Source organism: Phascolarctos cinereus, unplaced genomic scaffold (genome assembly GCF_003287225.1).
Source record: "Phascolarctos cinereus isolate Bilbo 61053 unplaced genomic scaffold, phaCin_HiC Scaffold_5;HRSCAF=322, whole genome shotgun sequence".
Taxonomy (NCBI): Eukaryota; Metazoa; Chordata; class Mammalia; order Diprotodontia; family Phascolarctidae; genus Phascolarctos; species Phascolarctos cinereus.
In genome coordinates this window covers 225,092,319-225,112,028 of record NW_027555958.1, presented here as the reverse complement: position 1 = coordinate 225,112,028, position 19,710 = coordinate 225,092,319, and the positions used below count along the sequence as shown (strand labels likewise).

General features: G+C 38.7%; 1 protein-coding gene across 1 annotated transcript in view; it reads right to left on the bottom strand.

Annotated features, from left to right (window-relative positions):
* Positions 1-19,710, bottom strand: part of PLA2G7 (phospholipase A2 group VII) — a 65,312-nt gene that overhangs the window by 769 nt on the left and 44,833 nt on the right. Inside the window, exons 5-11 of the mRNA XM_020993934.2 lie at positions 15,618-15,711; positions 11,965-12,033; positions 9,745-9,871; positions 8,802-8,915; positions 5,543-5,634; positions 3,609-3,779; positions 168-316 (exon numbers count right to left, since the gene is read on the bottom strand). Of these exons, the coding sequence (XP_020849593.1) occupies positions 168-316; positions 3,609-3,779; positions 5,543-5,634; positions 8,802-8,915; positions 9,745-9,871; positions 11,965-12,033; positions 15,618-15,711 (816 nt within the window). The remainder of the gene's footprint in view (positions 1-167; positions 317-3,608; positions 3,780-5,542; positions 5,635-8,801; positions 8,916-9,744; positions 9,872-11,964; positions 12,034-15,617; positions 15,712-19,710) is intronic.

The following is a 19,710-nucleotide window of genomic DNA, read 5'->3' as shown; positions in this document are numbered from 1 at the left end:
TTTCTACCTTGATTTACTAGTACTTTCAGTTTAGATGAGAGTTGTATTTTGAAATTATAAACTAAATATCAGGATTTCTCAAAGAGAACTGAAACTTGAAAATAGGTCACCCCAGCTTGGTGTTAAGTATTGGCTATTTTATGAAAAGACCTATAATAGTTTCTTACCTAAATGCTTTTGCAAGAAAGCTAATGATGCTTTGTTGCTTAAATCAATGGCTACATCCGAATCAATATCTCCTTTTAATGAGAATACATGTCCAAGTACTTTACCAGTCACAAAAGTAAAGTCGGGAAAGTTCTGATGGACTGATCCCCTGGAAGGAAAAAAGAAATAGAAATGATAACACGGCAGATTAAAGTATGTATGTAATTAATGGTGCCACATGTAAAGGTAATATAAAGGATGCTACATAACTCTGGATCCAAGTAGGACCCAGGTTATGGATCTGATCTCAACTATGGTATTTCACAATCATAGCTGTCTCATAAATAAGCACCTTTGATTGAGTGAGTATGATAGTACCTGCCTGTAATCTGCTGGAGATGGCAGATGTCTTGAGCCCATGAGTTGTGAGCTGTTCTGGGCTTAAACTTATCAAATGTGCACCCAGAAATTAATGGCTGAACTCTACACATCTAGCTAGGGCGAGATAGGAAAATTCAATCTTGATAGGTTGGGGGATGGGGTGGGGGGAAAGAACAAGCATTTATTAAACACCTATAATATTCCAGGCACTGAGCTAAGTGCTTTACAAGTACTTCATATGATCTTCACAACAACCTTGGGAGATAGGTGCTATTATTATCCTCATTTTAGACTTGAGGAAACCGAGGCAGACAGAGGTTAAGTGACTTACCCAGGAACACACAGCTAGAAAGTTACAGCTAGGATTTACCTCAGGTCTACCTGACTTCAGGCCCAGCACTCTATCCATTGTGCCACCTAGCTGCTGATACGGGGACCACACAGCCAGCCAGACACAGACATGATAGATAGACAGATAGATAGATAGATAGATAGATAGATAGATAGATAGATAGATAGATAGATAGATAATAGATGCCTTTGGTCACAAAGGATGAGAAAATTAGAGTGGCTGAATGTAAATCTTATCTTCCTTATGGGAAAACTCAAAATGCCCTGCTCTATAGATGTTTGTTGCAAGAAAAGAACTGGAATACCCAAACTTGGACTGTAAATCTATTCAGTGGAATCTTGACAAGCTACATGTAATGACCAAAGAGTGTGGGCAGCACAGTATGATAGAGACTGGAATTTAGGAGGTATAGTTTCTAGCCCTAGCCTGGAAAGAAGCAAAATAATTAATTTTCCCTAGAAAATAACATTCTGTTCTTTTGGTATAAAGTTGCTTCTCATGAGTCCAAGTGAGGGTTTGGGGTAAAAGGTTTTGCTTTCCCTTCCTAAATTATATGGTAAGGTGATGATCGAAATGAATTTTGGAGAAACTTAAAAGATAAACAGAAAGATGCTGAAGAAAGAGAGGTCATTTCTAATGACCTACAACTTGCTCATCTTTTGAGAGGATATGAGAATAATTAAGTACCTTTTAGTTCTCCAAAATTAATTTCAAAGATCACCTTACCATGTAAATCAGGAGGGAAAAAACTCCTACCCCAAACCCTCACTTGGACCCAGAGAAGGCAACTTAATGCTAAAAGAGAAGTATATTAATTAAAGAACTGTATTTAAACTACAGGATATCTTCATCCTGTAGTTGTCTATCTGATTCTCTAAATGTACTACTCTTGGGTCTGATAGTTTCAAAAAGAATTCTGTCTCCACAGTTAACATTGCTTTGTTACCCTAATGCAGGCTTGTGCCTGAAGGCAGTCACCTTACCTGCTCAGTTAAGTGTTAGGTTGCCTTTATTTACTAGCAACACTGAGAATCACAGAATCCAAGTTAGAGGCCTCTATTCCACCCCATTCCTGAATAGGAATCTTCTTACTTTGAAAATTGACTAAGCTGTCACATGGATATTTGCTTGTACTTTTGCCAGATGTTATTGTGTGGTCTTGGCATTTCACCAAGAATCCTGGCTCATCTCAGCCATTTATTTCCCTGTTGATTTCAACTCTGCCTCTCAGTATGCTAATAGAGTCATCAAGAGATGAAGACTAAAGCTAAATTGGCCCTTAAAGTTCTTCAATACTTCTCTAATCAGGATACATCCTACCATCCTTCCTCTAATCCAACTGTTCAACTTAAAGAGGTCTCTATTTCTGTGGATTACAATAGAGACATTTCTTTAACAGCAATCTTTAAAATGAGGTACAGCTGAAATGGTAGTACTGGTACACTAGGAAACAGGGATTAGTGAGAGTACATTCCACTTGCAAAAAGAAGATGATGAATTCTCTCTGATATCTCTACTTCTGTCTGGATAGTCAGCATGGTATTGTGGGAAAGCATTGAACTTGGAATCAGGAGACCTGGACTCTGGTTCTAATTTGGCCAATAACTAGCTATGTGACCTTGGACAGATCAGGTAATCTTTCTTGGATTCAGTCTCCTTATCTGCAAAATGGAGGTAGTGGGGGAAGAGGAGGGAAGAATACTCTATGATTTCTAAGCACCCTCTCATTTCTGAAAATCTACTATTTTGTGCATTTTTTCTTCTTTTCTTCTTTGGTCCATGATTTAATTGGTACGTGGAGCTGAGGAAAATTCCTAATGCTGAACAGCATTTGCTCTGAGCAGTCTTAAGAGAATTTCCTGGTGACACATGGTTACTAAAACATGATACTAGATTATCAAGAAACTATGCTTAAACCAGGTTTTCTTAATTCCAAGGCTGGTTCTCAACCCAATATACCATGTGACCGCCCATCCTATGATTCTGATACATTAAATAAGTTTTATTTTTGCGGGCTTGCTTAACATTTTAATACCCATTTATAATTATTTCATTGGGAAAATAGGTTCCTTAAATATCACATCCATAGGTGATATTATGTATTTGATAAAACCTAAATAACTGCTTAATATAACCTGATAGCTAATATCTAGACAGCTAGGTGACAGCTAGGTGGCAGCAAAGTAGTGCAGTGGGTTGAATGCTGGGCCTGGAGTCAGGAAGACCTTAGTTCAAACCAAACCTCAGACACTTACTAGCTGTGTGACCTTGGGCAAGTCACTTAACCCTGTTTGCCTCAACTTCTTTATTTGTAAAATGAGCTGGAGAAGGAAACAGCAAACCACTCCAGTATCTTTGCCAAGAAAATCCCAAAAATGGGTCATGAAGAATCAGACATGACTGAAAAAAAAATGACAAAACAATTATCTTGATACCTAACTAATCTGGGTGTCACATAGAACAGCAAAAATAATATGTATCCTAATGCAAAATGTAATTGCAGATATTGCATGATTTTTATCCCACTTCTAAGTCTATCTAGACATTGATTTCCCCCCCAATGTTTTTTCTCATAATCAACAAAAGATGAAGTCTTAACAACTGCTTCAACATTAGAATTCTGCTCTGGTCACCCATGCATCTCAAAAGTTTTGTTGCTTCCCCCCTCCCCCCCAAGCTTAAAGTTTCCATTATAGGAAATCAAATAGAACTGTTTTGTAACACTTACTTGATTGTGATCATTTTTCTTTCTCTATCAGGTAAGTAGAATTTTTTCATTTTCATGACATTTTCTGGAGTCTGGAATCTTTCAGAGTTGATAAAGAAGAGTGGCTGGGGAACTCTACTATACAACTCATCACTTAAAGGGACCATCCATGCATCCAGGGCAATACCACATCTAGGAACATTTCATTGACAATAAAAAAAGGAAAAAGGATCTTAGACCTTAATTGACATGAGAGTCAGTTCAGAATTCCATTATAGTCCTAGTGTTAGGAGGCAAGGATAATAGTAGTCATCTAAATGACTTTGGTGTTACATTTAGCAAGATGCATTATTATTTACTGTGTAAATGGCAGGTAGGAGCTTACCTCCCTCCTCAGGATAACTCAAATAATGCCATGACTTAATATGTTTTATAATGAAGTTTTGCTGGAATTCACAGAATTATGAATCATTAACATTCATAGAATTCATAATTATTCATAATTAACATTCATAAAATGTTAAAGAGCTAGAAAGGACCTTAGACATCCTCTCATCCTCCTTATTTTATAAAGGACATTGAGACACATAGAGCATTTTAGTGATTTGTCCAAGGATCCAGAATTAATTAGTGGCATAGCAAGAACCCAAGTATCTTGATACTTACTTCACAATCATCTTCAGGTGCAATTTTAGAAAGGGTCTTTTCAGTGTAAAATAGGGAATATTCATTAAGAAACCATGACAGAATTGAAAAGAAATAGTTGGTAGAGACTTTACTGTATAAAAGCTATCCAGAATGAGAATTCATGGATGTTGATATGACATTCAAGGAATGAGAAATAGTTTTATATGTAATTCAGTCCACATACATTAAGTGTGCACTTGATTCCATAGGGGACTCATCCCTCTACTGGAATGGAATGGTGCAACAGAAAAGAGCATGGAGTTAAGATTGGATGTATGATCCTGGCTTTGACTAGTTGAGAACTGAGTCTCAGTTTCCTCATTTGCAAAACAGGGCTAATACAGAAGGAGGTCAGGGAGAAAAGCTGTGATATATTGTGGGGAAAAGAGGGGCAAAAGTCATAGACCCTCTTGGAATTCTACAGTTAAGCTCAGTAGTGCTATCTGCACTGAACACCCCTTTAGAATTTTCTGGCCACCATAGCAGTTGCTAGAGGAGGGAGGGGCAGCTGGACTGAAATTAAAATTTTTTTTTTTTACCTGGCTGTTTCTCAATCCCTTCCCTATTAAGGAAGTGGAGCAGTGAGAAGATTTACCTCAGCTAAGGAGGTGATGTAAAAGGGCTGAGTAGACTTCTGAAGATTAAAAGCAGGTAACAGAAAAGTCTAAGAAAAGGTAAAAAAGCAGACCTGATCTCAGCATATGATCCTGTCCTTCTTGGTGCAGTCAGGCTGAATAGAAGGGACTTTTGTTAGCCAATGGCTCAGAGGAACCTAGTTCAGAAACTCATTGAAGCAAGCTTCACAGTTATTGAGAATGTTGATTGAGGATAATTGTTGCCTTCCATGTAAGGATGAGGCTTGCCAATCATAGCACCTCCAAAAGACTGAAAGACTGAATTTAGTTGCAGATAGCTCTAACGTGTTTTCCTAGGGACTAGAGCTGAAGCACACAAGGAGGCAGAGAAAAGGCAGATTGAGAAGGATAGCCTCTCTCATCCAGGGGAAAGGCTTATCAGCCAGAGCATCCCGCTGCCCACAAGTGGATGTTGGAGTTGTCTTAAAAAAAAAGGTGCTGAAAGAGGTGTAACCACAGAATCCCTACTTGTGTTGTACAAGGTATTAGGTGACCAAAATTAGAGTTGATGGCCAGCTGAATAAAGAATGAGGATAGACTATAAAGCTTAATGAGCTCCCCTGCATGTCATAATTAAATCAAAATTAAATCACACCATTAAAATTTATAGTCTTCTTGCTTTATTTTACTTACTGGAATCTCTTGTCTTCACCAAGAGACTGAATAACTGTGGCTCCACCAAAGGAATGTCCCATTACTGCTATTTTCTTACCATCAATAGCATCCTGTGTAGAAAGCATGATAAAACTCACAGCTTTTATAAGATATCATTTGAAGTACAGAAGAAACTATGAAATGGTTTCATTAGTCATATTCATGCATTCATTCAATAAGCATTTTTTCAATCAATTTGATTTCTTATAAGATAAAAAATACATTGAAGACTTGTGAGAATGCCTGATTTGCTTTTACTTACCTCAACATATTTAGTGATCTTATCAGTTCCCATGAGTTCAATTATCATCTCCAAATGTATATAATCAGCCCTAATCTCTCTCCTACATTCCAATCTTACATCTAACTTTGAAACTCAACACAAGAATTCATTCTATTACACACTGACACCACCTATTCCTTTTATACCCCTCAAAACACACACACACACACACACACAAACACACACACACACACACACATCCTTTTCCTTTATATTTCCTTATTTTTGTGGAAGGCATCAACATTTATATCTAGTTGCCCAGAGTTTTGAACCTAGGCACTTGATGGAAGGTGGTACTTACAACAGACATGAGGAAAACTTTATTCTCGCTCACCACCATATCTAATCAGTTTGCAAGGTTAATCCATTCTGTATCCACATCTCTCACTTCCAAGCCTTGTTAGTCACTCATAGTCACCACATTATTTCAAACTCCCTACTCTAATTCTCTTACCTTGCCAATCTAATCATTTAGGTGGCTTAGTGGATACAGTCATAGGCCTGAAGTCAGGAAGACTCATCTTCCTGAGTTCAAATCTGGTTTCAGACACTTATTAGCTGTGTGACCCTGGACAAGTCACTTAACCCTATTTACCTCAGTTTCCTCATCTGTAAAATGAGCTGGAGACTGAAATGGCAAACCACTCCAGTATCTTTGCCAAGAAAACCCCAAATGGGATCACAAAGAGTTAAACACAACTGAAAAATAAATGAACAACAACTCACCAATCTATCCTCCACTCAGATGCCAAAATCATCTTCATAAAGCACAGGTATGACCATGTAACCCTCCCACCTCTATTCAAGAATCTTCAGTAATTTTTAATTACTTCTAGGCTCAAAAAGAAACTCCTCACTTTGGAATTTAAAACCCTTCACAATCTTGCTCCAACCTACTTTTCTCAATGTATTTCACATTACGCCCCTTAATGCATCCTCCTATTTTACTTGTTGTTCCTTGAACACGGACCATATCTCCCCCTTCCATAACTCCATGTCCCCTACGCCTAGAGTACTCACCCTTCTCACCTCCACCTCTCAGTGCCCTTGGTTTTTCTTCAAGGCTCAGCTCAGATGCTAACTTCTAGAAGACACCTTTCTTCATCCTGCTATTTGTTAGAGTTTCCTCAAATTATCTTGTCCTTGCTTCTCTGTGTAAATGTTCAGTGCAAGCTCTATGAGAGTAGGGACTGATTTTTTTGTTCCCATCTTTGCATTCCCAGGGCCTTGGCTCAGGGTTCAGACATGACCCTTTGCATATAAATATGGCAACCAAATTCAAGGATAACTCCAAGGTTACATCCTTGAATTTTCCCTTCTACCCCAAGTCCTTCCCCATTTAATTAGTTGCCAAAATCTTAGATTTCTACTTTTATAACATCTATTACCTTCTCTCCATTTGCATGTCTACATGCAAAGGTTCACATTTGAACCCTGGTTCAGGATGTCATCCAACTTTCACCTTGACTTTTCTCAATTAGCCTCCCCATTTTGAAGTCCCACTTTCTACTCTGTCCTTCACACAGGTGCCAAAATCATCTTCCTAAGACACAGGTCTGATCATGTCACTTCAGAAATCTTCAGTTATTCACTACTGACTATAATTCGGAAAAAAATCCCACAAAATCTTCAGCCTGGAATTCAAGGCCCATCGATCGTAATCTCACTTTCAGCTTTCACACTGATTCTCCTTCACACAGTTTACAGCCAAACTGAATTGCTAGCTTTCCCAGAATTCCATTTCTTACCTTTGCATTTTCACAAGCCTCCTTCATGCCTGTAATGCACTGACTCCTGATTCAGTCCAACAAGTGTTTATTAATCATCTAGTGTATACCTAGTGTGTAAGCACTGTTTAAATATCTATTATGAGAGGCAGTGTGGAATACTGGATGGAAAGCCTGCCTCTAAAACATCTGTTATTGTTGTTTAGTTATTTCAATCATGTCCAACTCTTACGACCCCATTTGGCATTTTCTTGGCAGAGACACTGGAGTGGTTTGCCATTTCCTTCCAGCTCATTTTACAGATGAGAAAACTGAGGCAAACAGGGTTAAGTGACTTGCCCAGGGTCACACTGCTAGGAAGTGTCTGAGGCCAGATTTGAACTCAGGAAGAGGAGTTTTCCTGCTTCCAGGCCCAGTGCTCTGTCCATTGCACCACCTAGCTGTCTCCTCAAAAACATGAAGACCCAGATTCAGGTCCTACCTACGGTGCTGGATAGGTGACACTGACTCTGGGCTAGTTACTCAACCTCTTAGTGCTTGTGGTAATTCTCTAGGATTATAAATTGCAGAGAAGGTCCTGACCTGCATTAGTAGAGGAAATTTTCTATGCTGTGAACTCCTTGAAAGCAGGGGTTATTGTTTGTCTTTCTTTGTTCTCCCAGCACTTGGCACAGTACCTGACATACATAAGGTGCTTAATAAATGCTTGTTGACTTACTGACTCACTCATAGACCAGTGAAATCACAGGTCCAGTCTCTAACCTCTATCCAGGGAATATGATGATACTACACGTATATGACACTAGTCTCTTTGATGTTCCATAAACAAGACACTCTATCTCTCAGATGAGGGCATTTTCTCTGGCTGTTCCCCATGCCTGCGATGTTCTGCCTCCCTCATTTCTGCCAAGTGGCTTCCCTGGCTTCTTTCAAGTCCCAGATAAAATTCTATCCTCTACAGGAAGCCTTTCCCAACCCCTCTAAATTCCCTCTTTTAATTATTTCCTACTTATCTTCTATATAGCTCATCTGTACATATTTGCCTGTTACCTCCCTCATTAGCTTGTGAGCTCCTTGAGGACAGGACCTCACAATCTTAATATCTTTTGCCTCTTTTTGCCTCCCTAGTGCTTAGCATAGTGCCTGGAACATAATAGGCACATGATAAGTGTTTATAGACTGATAGAATTTAAAAAAAAAAAAAGGAAAGTTGGCTTTCTTGACTCACCTTTAGTTGCTGCAAGTCAAACGGAGAATGCAAAACATTCTTCACTGTTTTCCCATCATTAATATCAAGCATCAAATTAAGAGCTTTAGAGCATTCCTCTGCTCTTTGAAGTACCTGGGTATGGTTATAAGGAGTAAACAGCCCCATTTTACATAAACAGAACAATATAAAAATGCTTTGCTTGAGCCGGAAAAAAAAAGATGGAGCCACCAAAATGATCTTTTCTAGATAACATATGGTGGTTCGTTTAACAGTAGAGAAAAAGCTAGCTTTTTGGAGCTTGTCCAATTATTGTCTAACAATTAAACTTCTAAAATTAGAGTGCCTCATACACAACCTATATAAAATTGCATCTTAGGAAGTAGGGAGGGGGAAAAGGGAGGCAGAAAAATTTGGAACTCAAATATAAAAAAAATTATCTTATAACAATTATCTTTACATGTGATTAGAAAAAAAAATATTATTAAAAATAAAATAAAATAACATTACAGTGCCTGGTGCAACAAATGAGAGGCAATGTGGCTTATTGGGGAGAGAACCAGCCTCAGAGTCAAGAAAACTTGAGTTCGAGTCTCTGATGCATATTGGCTGTGTAATCAAAGACAAGTCATTTCAACCTCTTAGTGTCCCAGGCAATTCTCTAAGACTAAGTAAGGTACAGATTCATTGCTAATCTGCATCAGGGGAGACAGTTTCCACACATGGATGACATCACAGGTCTGGACTCCAAGCAGAAAATTCCCAACAAGTATGGTACCATCTGTCAGGATGTTGGTTGATTTTGTTTATATTATGAAATGGAAGTTTTATAAGGAGCAGTCCTGAGAATTTGGTTGTGGAGAACAGGAAATAGGACCATAGATTGAATGTGGGATATTAAATTAAATTGCACACCTATGTGCATGATTACATTGTCCTTATTCAGCTTCTCCCTGGAACATACCTGTTTATGGCGTTGGGGGTACTCCATATCCTGTGAATGGAGATGCCTGTAGGGAATCCAGGACTTATTATCTCTTTCTACAGCAAATTCATTTTCGAAGTAAAAAGTTGCTGATGCTGATTCATCTCTATGATATGGAAAAAGCATCATACCATTTGCTTATTCTTCCCTTCCCCTCATATCAACTTTTCTTACTTCCATCCCAACATTCCTGCTCTTTTTTATTCTAGAGTGCTGATTTTAAATTTTTTTTAAAAAAAAAGGTCCCTCGAAGAGGTTCCCATAACGAAAGAAGAGAAGATAAGAAAGTTTTGAAAAAAAAAAATTTGTACATATTTCATCTGTTGTGTAACAGAGTTAAAGTCGTCGTGATTACATTATTTTCCAAACAAACACAAAAAATGCAAGCTATAACCTATCAGTGATCAAGTCTGCCATTTCTTAACAAGCAAGTGCTGGCAAAGCGAGTGTGTCTAGCATTGTCAGGAAGTCCAGAATGCCTCAGCAGGAATATGTGCATGTAATGACTTATTTACAATACAATACAAAAGGTTACATGATGCAATATTGCATCATCAAAATTTTAATGCAGGAAAAATGCATAAATTTACAATAAATTATTAAATTTAAGCTGCATCATTTAAAAATAGAACATATTTTCTTTGAAATGATGCAAATTAAAAAAAAATATTAAAGGGTTAAAGAAAGTAGATTTCCAGGGGGAGCACTGAGTAATTTTTTTTTTTCTTGAAAAGGGGGCAGTAGGTCAAGTAAGTTTGGCAGCCTCTGCTCTAAAAGAACCGAAGCGTATCAGCCTGAGGGCTAGTACTTCTATGCAAACGTATTGTTAGGCAAAACCATGATGGAGGGGAGGGACAGCAGCCTCATGGGTGTGGAAGCATGGATCAGGCAAAGTGAGAGCCACCTATGGTAGGTGCTGTGTAGAATAGAGTACTATGCTGAACTAAGCTCATCTCCCCTGTAATGTGCCTAGGGGGACATGAAGTTGGGGCCTGGTTATGTTTTAGTGACGTTACTAGGAAACAGCCTTGTGTGTGGCAGTATTACGTAGAATACATATCTTTACATTAGCGAAAACCTTCTATGCCCTCTCAGACTAATGGTTTGGGGTGAAGCAGCAATAACATTGGTTTCACAGTCAGAGGACATGGGGTCCAAATTCTAGCTCTGATAATTGCTTTCTGAGTGACCTTAGGTTTAATCACTTTGGCCTCAGTTTCCTCATCCATAAAACGTGAAGGGTTGGATTAGATATAAGATCTCTTCCAGGGCTAAATCTATGATTTTGTCTTCTTCAAGTACAATCTAATTATAGTTTATATCTATCTAATAAGTAGATGGGGCAGCTAGGTGGCACAGTGAATAGAGCACTAGGCCTGGAGTCAGGAAGACTCATCTTCATGAGTTCAAATCTGGCCTCGGACACTTACTAGCTGTGTGACCCTGGGCAAGTCACTTAACCCTGTTTTCTTCATTTTCCTCATCTGCAAAATAGAAAAGGAAATGGGAAACCACTCCAGTAACATTGCTAAGAAAACCCCAAACAGGGTCATGAGGAGTCAGACACAACTGAAAAACAATAACAACAATAGGTAAATACATTTATATAATGCTCTAAGATTTGCAAAGCATTTTACAAATATTCTCTTCTCAACTCTAAATCAATGATCTTGTGATCTTCCAGCATAATCTAATCATTCTTTTTATCTAACTAACAAGTAGCTAGCATTTCTATAGCACTTTAGGTTTGCAAAGCTCTTTACAACAATTATTTCATTTGATCCTCTCAACAAACCTGAATGGGTAGGTGCTGTGCTATTATCATCCCCATTTTACAGAGGACGTAACTGAGACAAACAGAGGTTAAATTATTTTCCCAGGGTCACAAAGCTATGAAGTGTCTAAGGCAGAATTTGAACTCAAGTATTCCTGACTCCAACTCCAGCACTTTGTGCTGCATCCACTATACACACATTTTAAACCAGAGTTGAAAATTCCTCTCTAAGGTTCACGGAAAGTCAGTGGTATGGTTATAACCACCAAACATTTTTTTTTAAATATTTCTGGTTACATGAACTTTTAAAAAGTTTTACATAAAGAAAAATCAATGCAACTAATAAGAAAAATGTACATCGAAAATGTCTTTTTGAGTTGGCTAAAAAAGAAATCTCATACCACAAATGACATTCACATACATACCTGTGTTCTACAGCAGCAATTATAAACCCATGAGATGCCAGATCAATCCCAATAGCAGAATAAATTGTCCTTAAAAACAGAAAGTTGACAAAGAACCAATTATACTTGGCATAAGGATAAGAACTCCTCGAAATACTGTGGCACATAACCCATAATTTTGTAGATACACGCTGAGATCTCGTTTCATTAAATGTTTAACTTGGGGTCAGGAAGTTAGGTGGTCATCCTGTGACAAGAAATAACACCACCACGTTACCTTTTAATGCTTACATGTATATATAATATACATACATACACACACAGATATGTATGTGTTTGTATATGTATATGTTATGTATTTGTTTGTTCTTTTTTACTCATCAATGGATGACACCATTTGCAACTCTTTCCAATGGAGGCCACTACTCTTAACTGCTTGACAAAATTCACAGGCAGAGGAAGGGTCGATATATTCCTTGCTGTTATTTACTGCCTCTTTCAGACCACTGCCCTGCCCAGGTCGCTTTTTGGAAGTCCATGTCTTCAGCTTATACTCTTCCCTAACCTAGTCTCAGTCTACTGGTAGCCATGATACTCAAGTACCTTCCATAACAACATCATCATCTGGCTCACTCCCCTTCTCTGTCCCTAACCATCACCCTTGGCATCATTCCTAACCCTTATTACATCCTGGCCTAAAAGTTCCTACACCGCCTCAGCTCTCACAATCTTTCATTTCCACCCCACTTTAGCTACTCACCGCCAAGGCCACATCTTCAACCTTGTCATCACTGGAAAGTGTTCTACATTGAGGTCTTGAACTCTGAAACTCCCCCTCCTTGACCAAAACCTCTCATTCATCTATATAATATCCCCTCATCCTACTTAATCTGCTCATGGCCTTCTTCATTAACACCTCCAACCTTCTGGTCTCTTTTTTATTCTCCCATTGAATCAATGACCTTTGGGTTCTCTTCTAGCCCAACTCAGCCTGGTGCCCAATGTCAGCCATTTCAGCAGTGTGCTCACTGGTGTGTTGGAGAGGCAGCGTGGTGTAGTGGATAGGGAGCCAGCCAAGAAGTCTTGGTTCAAGTACCACCTCTGATACATACTGGCTGTGTGACCCTGAGTAAATCATTTAATCTCTCAGTGTTCTAGGTGACTCTTCAAGACTGTAAGTCACAGAGAAGGTGCTGACCTTCATTAGTAGAGGGTCTCTTTTTTCATCTAGTAAAACCCTATTCATTTGCCAGTGCCTTAGCTCATTCTGCTTCCTGAAGTTTCCATGTTACCCAACCTGATTAATTCCTAACCCTGAGTTACCCATACTGTGTGATTTCTCTGCTATAAGGGCTTCTGATATTGCCAGCAAATGTAAAAACAAAATGGGACAACAGTCTCCACCAAAAATTTATGCTTCTAAACCTCAACTGGACCACCCTCTGCTACTAAACATTTTTAAAAATCATTCTATTTGCTCCCTACTTACATTTCCATAACAGTCACTCCAAATATTTCCATTCTCCTCAAGTTAGTAACCCAAGCTCTGACATTCACTAGCTTTATCACTTCTTTAAAATATTTATCAGATGGCTTTATTAAGAGGAAACATCCAACAGCATAGCATACACTGGAGCTAGTACTGGAGAAGGAAATGGCAAGCCATTCCATTATCTTTGCCAAGAAAACCCCATTGACAGTGTTGGTATGATATGGTCCACCGGGTCAAAAAGAGTTAGACACAACTGAACAACACAGAAGGCAATGCATAAGAATAATTATAGTTGAAGCTGAAGAGGCTGAATGTGGTGTAGTGAATAAGACCAGCCTTGGAGTCAGGAAGATCTGGATTCAAGTCCTACCCATGATGCATAGAGAATGTATATGTGTCACATGATTTTATACAAGTCACTTAGCCTTTTGGTAGCCAAACAACTTTTTCAATCTCAAGTTACAAAAGGGTAGCACACAGGAAGTGGTGGAGGAATTATCCATAAGAGGAATTCCCTACATCAATGTATGATTGCCCACCCCCCTCCCTAAAATATGTTTTTAAAAACTAACATATGGTGCTTTAAGTTTATAAAAAGCTTTACATCCATTATCTTATTTGAGGCTTACAGCATCATCAGTCCTCTAGAACCAAGATTTGTTGTTGCATTAAAAAAATTCTGATATCCATTCTCCAATACATTTTTTTTGATATGCCTAAAATCTTATGATCCTCAGAAAAGAGTGGAAGATTGAAAAGGGGAGGGGAAGATGAAAATAGGAGGGGGAAGTGATTCTGAGAGCATCAGCGGCTGACCTGGAGTGACAGGTAGGTTGCCTTCCATGCTATAAGGCCTTGCTGGGAATTTCTTCAGGGAGGGCCCTGAGTAAGATAGGAGAACTTACTTAGACCCCAACTCAAAAACCATTTGGAATAAAACACAAACTCAGCCTGGTATTTAAAGCCTTTCCCCTAATATTAAAAAAGGACTCCTACCTGCCTTTCCAGCCTTATTTTTTATTTTATTTTTTTTTTGGGGGGGAGGGGGAGGCAATGGGGTAAAATGACTTGCCCAGAGTCACACAGCTAGTATTATGTGTATGAGGCTGGATTTGAAGTCAGGTCCTCCTGACTCCAGGGCCAGTGCTCTATCTACTGTGGTACTAGCTGCCCCCAGTCTTATTTTATACTACTACTCTCCTTCACAAACCTTGCATTCTAGCTAAGCTGCACAACTGTTGTTCTTGAACTCAAGATTCCTCCTCCCACATTGCTAAGCACTTGTCAGGAAGTCTTCCTCAATGTATTGTCTTCTCAATTCTACTTTCTAGAGTCCTTGTTCTCCTTCATGATTCAGGTCAGGTACCACCTCTGTGAAGCCCTCCCTGATCATCTCACCACCAACACTCCCAACACAGACAGACACCTAGCTCTCTGTGCTTTTTTATGGATCCCCCTCTCCTCCTGACTCCTCAGACTTCTAATACCATGCCTTCTCATCCTAGAAAATCCTCTCCACTCTTGCTGCCCCCTCCTCCCACTGGTGAGTTCCTCCTGGAACTTTCAGAGGAAGTTCCCAGGCCAGCCATCTTTCACTCCTTCCCTGATTCCTTTTCTGAGTCTCAGCACTTTCCCACTATGCCCCTCTGTGGGTACCTTTCTCCCTTCCCCCCACTGCACCTTCAGCCTTTTTAGCTCTCCTTTACACATAATAATTCTCTAGGTGGTCCAACAGATAGACTGCTGGGAGAAGGAAATGGTAAACCACTGCCAAGAAGGGACTGTCTTTCTTTCTTTCTTTCTGTATTTGTATTCACAGCATACAACACAGCGCTTAAAACATGATAAGAACCTAATAAATACTTGTTGATTTCACTCCCTCCTCAAAATGCCCCATTTTACACTTATCTGTGTACATGCTACATCATACTTGTAGAATGTGATCTCCTTGAGTACAGGGACTATTACTTTTTGTCTTGTCACTTAACACGGGGACCTTGTGCATTACACATATTTAATAAATGTTTTACCGAATTCAATAGAGAAGACGTCATAATCACCTCAAAGAATTACTAATTGAATTGGGACAGCATTGAGCTTAAGACCTTGCTGCTCTTTTATGGAGGGGAAAGAAGCAAATGGTTGCTCCTAAAAAAGGGCAGATTATTTGCCCAAGCATTACCTGAATGCTCCAAGTCCGTGAGAAAAAATAATCAGTGGGTATTTTTCTCCAGTCCTCAAAGGGGCATTCCAATTTGCAGGAGTTGTCACTGAACCTAAAAACACAATAAAGTAAGACCCCACAAAGTGTATAAAGAGAGTTATTTTCAACTTTACTGTGCGAAAGTTATCACTGATTTAATTTGTATTTCTTTAGGACAAATTATGATCCATTGATACTTTTTCTTGTTTTACTATTATATCTATTAATAATTACAAACCTAGAAATAAGGGACTTTTCACAGACAGGCAGAAGAATTGAATCTCATGTTCTTTGCTGAGGTCACATTATTAATCGTTGATATTTTTTATGAGATACATTAGTAGGACAGATAGCTCACTAGATCGAAGGTGAGTTATCATATGGAAGACTGACCATTATTATGTAATGGAGAATGGGCCAATGGGGTCTGACTCTTGAAGCATGTGCAGTGGGCTATGCCTGCTGACAACACATATAATGAAGAGAATGATATCCTGACTCAAAGCATGAACAGTGCATTCTCTGTTTCCTATCACCTTATTTCATGGTGATGAAAAGTCTTTTAACTAGCTCCTGAGTTGGAACTGAGTGTATATACACGAGGAAAGAACAGAAGGAATCTGTCTTTCTCCCTTCAAAAGCCAATGGTGGTTAATGGTAATAATATTTTCCTTACCTCGTTACCACCTTGTAGCCTGGAATGCTAGTTGCGATTAATTTTCTGTCTCTCTTGCATTTATTATTTCCATAAGTGAATGAATCACAGAGACAGAATAGACCAGCTATGATTTTGTGAGCTTGGAAAGGTTGATTAGATGAGTTGTCAGAGATCTAGCAATAAAAATCTGTAGCAGAGTCTGCCAGTGACCACAGCCATCAAGCTAGGGAAAGAACCAGTCCTGAGGGGTGAACTTTGTAGCCAGCCCCGAATCAACATGGCAGTCAACACACTGGGGCCTGCAAACAAGGGATTAACTTGTCCATTGGCTATGCCGCACCCAGAAGTTAACTTGATGGGAGGAGGAATATCTATAGCAGCTACTTTAAGTCTGAGCCCACTCTCCCCAGGAATCAAGGGGGTACATTAGGAGAGTGTGTTTCTGATTTTGGACATTTGTCTTGGTATAGCAAAAAAAAAATCCCTTTGTAAAATCCTTGTAAAATCCCTTGTAAAATTTATGTTAATTGGTTATTAATAACACTGAAGAGTTATCAACTGTTCAGAATGTATATGGGGGCACTAATCACTGGCTAAATGATGTTAAGGAGTTATTAATTGGGTGAATGATATTAGATGGAAGACTGGATGGGTGCTGGAAACCAACAGTATAGAAGGACCTCGCAGAATTTGTTTGGCTGCACTATGCATATTTGTTATGAGCCTTCTATTTCATTTAAAGAAATATTCAATGAATGGGGCAGTGGGAACATGTAAATAATCATTTTTGGACATGGCCAATGTGGTTATGTGTTTTGCTTGACCAAGCATATTTGTTACACAGATTTTCTTTTTATTTTTCAATAAGGATTAAGAGTGGGAGAGAGAAAAGTAAAATTTTTAGTTGGAAAAACTAAGCAATCAATTAAAATGTTTTTAAACAAAAAAGAAAAAAAATTACAGAGTCCTTTATGAGTAGCCCTAGAACCCTAAAGGAAGGTAGGACTATAAGTAGCCTTCTTTGGGAACCAGATTTAACAGTGTAGATTGGGAGAGTTGCTCCAGAGCCTGTAAATGTTCTACAATTATTATTTCTTTCTTTTGTGTGTGTGTGTGTGAGGCAAAAGGGGTTAATTGACGTGCCCAGAGTCACACAGCTATTGAGTGTTATGTGTCTGAGGCCAGATTTGAACTCAGTTCCTCCTGAATCCAGGGCCAGTGCTCTATCCACTGGTGCCACCTAGATGCCCCCAACAGTTATTATTTTTAAGCCTTGGCTAAACCATGGAGAGAAAGTCATAAAATATAGATGTCCAACAGGTATATGTTTACCATACTTTAGTTTTCCTGGAGCACTTCACTCTGGTCCTTTCTTTACCCTTATCACAATCTACTTCTATTGTATTCATTTGAGCTTCTATATGTCTCATTATGTTCATGCTCTATCACTCTTTTAGACTCTTAAGTTTCTTGAAATAAAGGATTCTTCATCTTGGTAAGATACCATGTTTGACACCAGTGAGACACATAGTAGGTGCTCAATAAATATTAGTTGAACTGAATTGAATCTATATCTCAGTCTTATCAACTATAAAATGGAACTAATATTTGTCTGACATACTACCCAGGACTGTCATATAAAAATTAAATTATATCATAGTTGTAGAGCACATTATAGTTAAGGAATTGTGAAGGAGGAAGTGATGTAAAAGGATGTTATCAAAAACATCTATAAGTGAATTTTAAAATGGGCTAGTGAGAGCAAGGGATAAATGACAGATAACCTAGTACTCCACTGAATCTTGTGGTTACATATCCCAATGTCAACAGAAACTGAGGAAGGCTGCTAACATATTGATTGTATGCCCTGTGGTAAATTTGTGGGAGTGCACGGATTAGAATTATACTGAATATGAACAGATAGGCATGGAATGCTTGTCATTTGCATCATTGAAAGGAAAACCCACATCAATGAGACTGTAGAACTATATCAGTATTTTGAGTTATGATTATGGAAGTGATATTGCAAAGTATCAAAGGCTAAAAAATTGTGAGGTTTTAAAATTTGTATTGTTACCTTTTGAGCCATTATTTCTTTCTTTTGTCTCATAATCTCCAGAGGATTTGATCTTTCATCAGGTAATTCTGGATCATTCAGTCAGTCAATAAGCCTTTTAAGCACCTGCTATGTGCCAGGCACTTTATTGAGCTCCGTGTTCCTTGTGTTATAACACTTAGTGTGCTTTTGGTTTCTCTTTAAGATTTTACTTCATTCTTCCATTTTTATGATCATCCTTTCTATGTATTTATCTGCTTGTAAGCTAGGTTTTTATTTAGGCTTTCTCTCTCAAACTTTTGGCCTTTTGATCTCTCTCGTATGGATTCCTTGACAATCTCCTCTGATTGTCCCCCCTCTGGGTTCTTTCCACATTCTTTGGTCCCTCCACCTTCAACTGATACACAGAACCCCTGGTCATCTTCAGCCTCCTTTCTTTGGTAGATATGGAGCTTGGCTGCGGTCCCAGTAAACTCCAGAGGGAGTGGAATGGCCCCATCTGGGCTTAGAATCCATTTTCCCTCAGGCTTTATATTCTTTTCTTTTCTAATTTACAGCTCTGAGCATAGCTCTAGTCTTCTGTAGCCTCCTTCCTTCACTAATTTTCCTGTTCCTTTGCATGTCAGGGCAAAATCGGTGCCTGTTGCTTTTTTTTTTTTTTGTGGGGTTGGGGGTATGGAATCAGGATCAGTCAGTCATGGGAGATTCTTACAATTGACCTCTAAGTCACACATATGAGTTTTCTTGTACCCATTGCATCTGGACTCGGAGCGGATGGGAGAGGAGGAAATTTTAAGTATTAGAACACATCTCTGATATCCTTTCACGAGTTGTTTCTTTTTTTTAAACTTTTAGCCAGGGTTGTGTCTTCTTATCTCCTAGACTTGGTTGTAACTACTCTTTAACTATGTACGTCATTTACTTTTATGAAGTTTTGGGATTGTGATAATTTGGAGAAAGCAGTCACTCTGCTACACTGTCAGATAAGTTACATGTTTATTTCATCACTATTTTTAATTTCTAAAGAACTCCAGGACAAATTGAAATGGAATTTGGAAAGTATTTTTTAAAAGTGGGGGGGTTGGTAATCAGGAGTGTGAGATCTGAGAAGATGGTTAATATCAGCCCAACAAGTAATGTTTTGACTACATTAGAGGGAAACGTTTCTAAGGCATAGACAGCAGGCTTTGGAGTCAAGAAGGCCTGTGTTCAAATACTGCCTCTGATGCATTGAGGCTGTATGGTTTGGGCAAGTCATTTAATTCCTCAATGCCCCAGGTGACTCTCTAAGTTATACACCTAAAAAACTGCACAAAAGGTGTCAATCAGCATTGGTAAAACAACAAATTTCTTCACTG